We start from the raw sequence: 3,942 nt of genomic DNA on the forward strand, positions 1-3,942 counted from the left end.
GATACAGGTTGAAAGACTGGGGATGATTTCAGAACTGATAAGATCAAAGTTTATATTTCTAACACAGAACTGTTTTTACTAGGGAAATTTTACCAGGAAATCTTATGACTTCAGACTGTTTTGTCAAATGAACTAGGCGACAGAGCCCTGAGTACCCTTCCTTGTTTTTCATCCATCTCTGCTAGCCTGTGGCTTATCCCTCCATACACTCCCTCCCCCATGCAGACATGTTCCTCTGATCTTTAAAATTGCTTTTTAGAACATTTTTCTGTATATCTCTCATTTATGGAATTTTCTCAATAAATTAAAAACTAGGCGAATTCAAAGGGCAAATTTTAAATACTATTGGATAACATCTGATGTATATTCTATACCTGTGGCTTTATCATTAGCATATCTTATGGAATATATTGTTACCTCCAACATAAACAAGACTAACCAGTTCCTGTAGGATACTTTCACTTTTACCAACTTTTTAAAAATCAGTTATTTCTTTGTGTTAAAAAGAAACCTTAAAGTTGAAATGTTGAAAGGAGTAATTGCATTGTTACCTTAAAGGCAAAAAGAGTAGTAATGTACTTTTCCTGTATGTAAATTCTTGAAATAGTAAAATTTGGGGGCATTATAAAAATTGTATCAAAACCTTCTTTGTTTAAATTGCCTATAAGAAGCTGCAGAATAATTCCAAGTAATTCTGGGAATTTGATAAAAATGGTCATAGTTTTGGCATTTATAACTAAGCCGTTTTAAAAATTGAAGTAATTCATAAATCTGGGTTGTTCATATCACCATTTGCTAGGAAAAGGAATATTGCTATAATCATTTTATCCTTTTTACTGTTAAGTTTTTATTATTCAAAGCTTAGAGGACAATGACTGAAGGAAAGTGTCAACTGATAGTGTTAACTATTCAGAAAAGATCCATAAATATTTCCTTTGTATTTCGGACTCAGAGTGGACTTTATTGCATAAAAAGCAAATCTATTTTTTTTTCTATTTAAAAAATTGGGATTAAAATCTGTTCTTCCATATAAAATCTGGGTTTTTTTTTTTTTTCAAACGTCAATGTGGTTACGAGTTTTAATCTTAAAACCTACAGAACATATATAGTTGGGTAAAATTAATATTTTCTCTTTTCTAAAAATTTTGGTGGGAACTTGTATGCTTATAAAATATGCTGTATTTGTAAATTTTGCAAATTAGAGGTCAAATGACAGCTTCTTGTATTTAGTTTCTCAAATTCACAACTTTACATTGTAAATTATAAATTAGGATCTCACTTGCCTTCATTTAAGAACAATCCACAAACAGTCAATTACAATGTAAAGTAATATTTTTATTACTGCTTTCCACAAGACTGCTTAGGGCGAGGGTAAAGGCGCAAGAGAGGGAAGGGCACAGTCTGACATTGGCACTGAGATGCATTTAACATCAGCGAAAAATTTTTTTTAAAGAGAAATTTTACATATAATTAAATACTTTTTTTTCACTTGGTGACAACATTCAGGCAACCAAAAACAAAATGAAATGAGAGAAAGCGAGACAGACAGACAGAAAATAGAGAGGAGAGGAGAAAGGGAGAGAAGGAAAAGGGGAGAAACTACTATACATTGATTTGAAAATGTACCTGGGGTTTCATTTTGTGGTGGCAAAGCTCGATTGCTTCTTTTGTGTGACCTTTTAAATTCACATTGTTTGGAAGAAAACGATCACTTTTGTGCAAGAACGTGATTTTGTGGTGTTTGGTTCGTTGGCTGACTCCCCTCTTTTTGTTTGCTTGTTAATTAATGAAGGTCTGCCGCTTGGTTCGTTTCTTTCAGGTGGCTTACATAAAAGTTTGTGTCGAGTTTCCGGTGTTTGTTGCTGAGTAGTGTGTTGTGTGCACGAGAGCATTCCTGGTTGTGTTGCTTTTCAAGCAGTCCCCAGCACCCTATAGTTTGTCCAGGCTTTTGGGATTGGTGAGAATTTCCCTGGCCAACCTCCAGGTCTGCTTGGCAGCACTCTCCAGGGCCGAGTGGGGTTTGCCCTGAAAAAGGTCGAGGTTGGGCAGAAAGTAGTGAGGGCAGCGGCGGCACTGCAGGCAGGAGATGAGCTGCAGCAGGATGCCGTTGAGCCGATCACCGAGGCATGCCTCGTCCCAGTCCGTTTCCCGCGGGTGTTTCTCGCACTCATACAGCAGCAGCGTCTTCATGTGGTAGTTGTTGAGCGGCTGGCCTGGCAGTTCCAGGTGGCGGTCCCGCAGCGTCTTCAGCACCGACAGACACTTGTTTCGGCAGCCGCCCATCAGCAGGCGGTTCTCTGCCTCCCCAAACTGTAGCACCCAGGCATCGCTCTCTGCAGAGCTCTGCTTGCCGGTCAGCGAGTAGCACTCCTTTGAGAGCAAGTTGAACCCTTCGGCCTTGACCTCCGCCACCCGATTGGGGCCCGGCCAGGGGATGTGAGGCATAGGCCACTGTGCCGCACTGCGAGGCCAGATACCGGTGCACTTGAACGCCGGAGTGATTTGCACCACATAGCGCTCTCTGATGCGCAACTTGACCTCGCTGGTATCCGCGATCATCTTGACCACATCCCGGTAGCTGCACTTGTCCACCGCTTGAGCCACCAGCGTTTGGAAGCGTGATCGGATCTTGCGCGCGGAGAGGTAACCAGACGCTGTGATGAACTCAACCCAGAGAGACATGCTCCGCTTCCGACCATCGCTCAGTTTGAGCACCGCGCAGCCGGGCAGCGAGCCGTCGTCCACGAAGTTGAAGACGCCCATCTGGTTTAGGTAGAGCACCACCTCGAATTCTGTGGGCGAGATGACCTCCAGCCCCTCGTAGCGGGCATCGATCTCGCTCAGGGAGCTGATGAAGCGAGGCTCCTGCACCTCCACTTCCTTTAGCACGTCCGAGACCACCTTACAGACCTCTCGGATGGTCTTGGCGATGGCCGCTTTGCGCGCTTGGCAGCGCTCTGTGTAGTATTTATTGAGCTGGTAGACCAGCTTGGCCTGAGCGGCGATCATGTTGGGGCACAGGTCCGGGCTATACACCGGCGTCTCGCAGTACGTTGAGGGATCCAAGGCTCACGCACTGGTGGTGGCCCTGCGGCTTGCGAAAGAGGCGGTGCGCTCCCCTCAGCCCCACTTTCACTCTTGTTTTCCACCTGGGCTGACCCGCTGAGGCCACAGCCAGCGGAATCTTTCTTTCCCTTCTTTCTGAAACCTCCTTTCTTCTCCAGAAAATAAGGAAAAAAGTGATCTTTGAAAAAGAAAAGTACCTGCTGGGACTTTTTGCTTTCTCTTGATATGTAAAATAAAGACGAGCGTGGAGAGTTGAAGGGAGGGGGAAAAGTGTGGGAAAAGCCTAACCAAGAGTTTAGGCTTAGATGTTTGCAGCCGAGATTGCCCAGAAATCTGGAAATGAGATCTTTTAAGTGCCAAAGTAAAATTTAAAATAAAAGCGAAACATTCAGTGTTTCATTCTCAACTTCTCTCCCACGCTGGTAGGACTTGCGTAGGTGACTGCCTCTCTCCTCACCCTCCCACAAATGGAAGGTGAAGGATATAATTAATGTCCAGAGAGCAGTAAAGTGCAACTCAGTCCGTGGCACACTCGGAGATTTGGAGGTTTGCTGACTCCCCACTCTCAGCGTGTTGGTCTGATCTCTTCTCGGGGGTCCTGCTGTAGCGGTATTCCTCTGTTCCTACTGGAGGCGTTGTTTGGACTGGGCTTGTTTGTTTGCAGTAGGTTCTTGTCTTTCTCTAGGTGCAAACCGCTGGATGTTGTTTGATATTCATTTCTGCTTCGTAGTTTATAATTTGGGCCCTCACAAAATCTATTTTAGTGTGACGAAGTCGTTGCTTGCGTTGCATCTGGGGTTTAGTTATAACGATTCAAGGGTTTTTCTTCTCCTCCCCCTTTAGGTTTCTTGTGCAGATTCCACTTTCTGAGTCCTC

The 3,942-nt window shown here is 43.9% G+C and overlaps 2 protein-coding genes across 2 annotated transcripts in view; one reads left to right on the plus strand and one right to left on the minus strand.

Annotated features, from left to right (window-relative positions):
* Window positions 1-3,942, plus strand: part of LRBA (LPS responsive beige-like anchor protein) — a 558,252-nt gene that overhangs the window by 316,776 nt on the left and 237,534 nt on the right. The gene's annotated exons all lie outside the window — the stretch shown is intronic.
* MAB21L2 (mab-21 like 2) lies at window positions 1,315-3,936 on the minus strand. Its single transcript, XM_006906267.1, has one exon. It carries the CDS (start codon window positions 3,007-3,009, stop codon window positions 1,930-1,932), a length of 1,080 nt encoding a protein of 359 aa, XP_006906329.1. The 5' UTR covers window positions 3,010-3,936; the 3' UTR covers window positions 1,315-1,929.

Source organism: Pteropus alecto, unplaced genomic scaffold, assembly GCF_000325575.1.
Source record: "Pteropus alecto unplaced genomic scaffold, ASM32557v1 scaffold50, whole genome shotgun sequence".
NCBI lineage: Eukaryota > Metazoa > Chordata > Mammalia > Chiroptera > Pteropodidae > Pteropus > Pteropus alecto.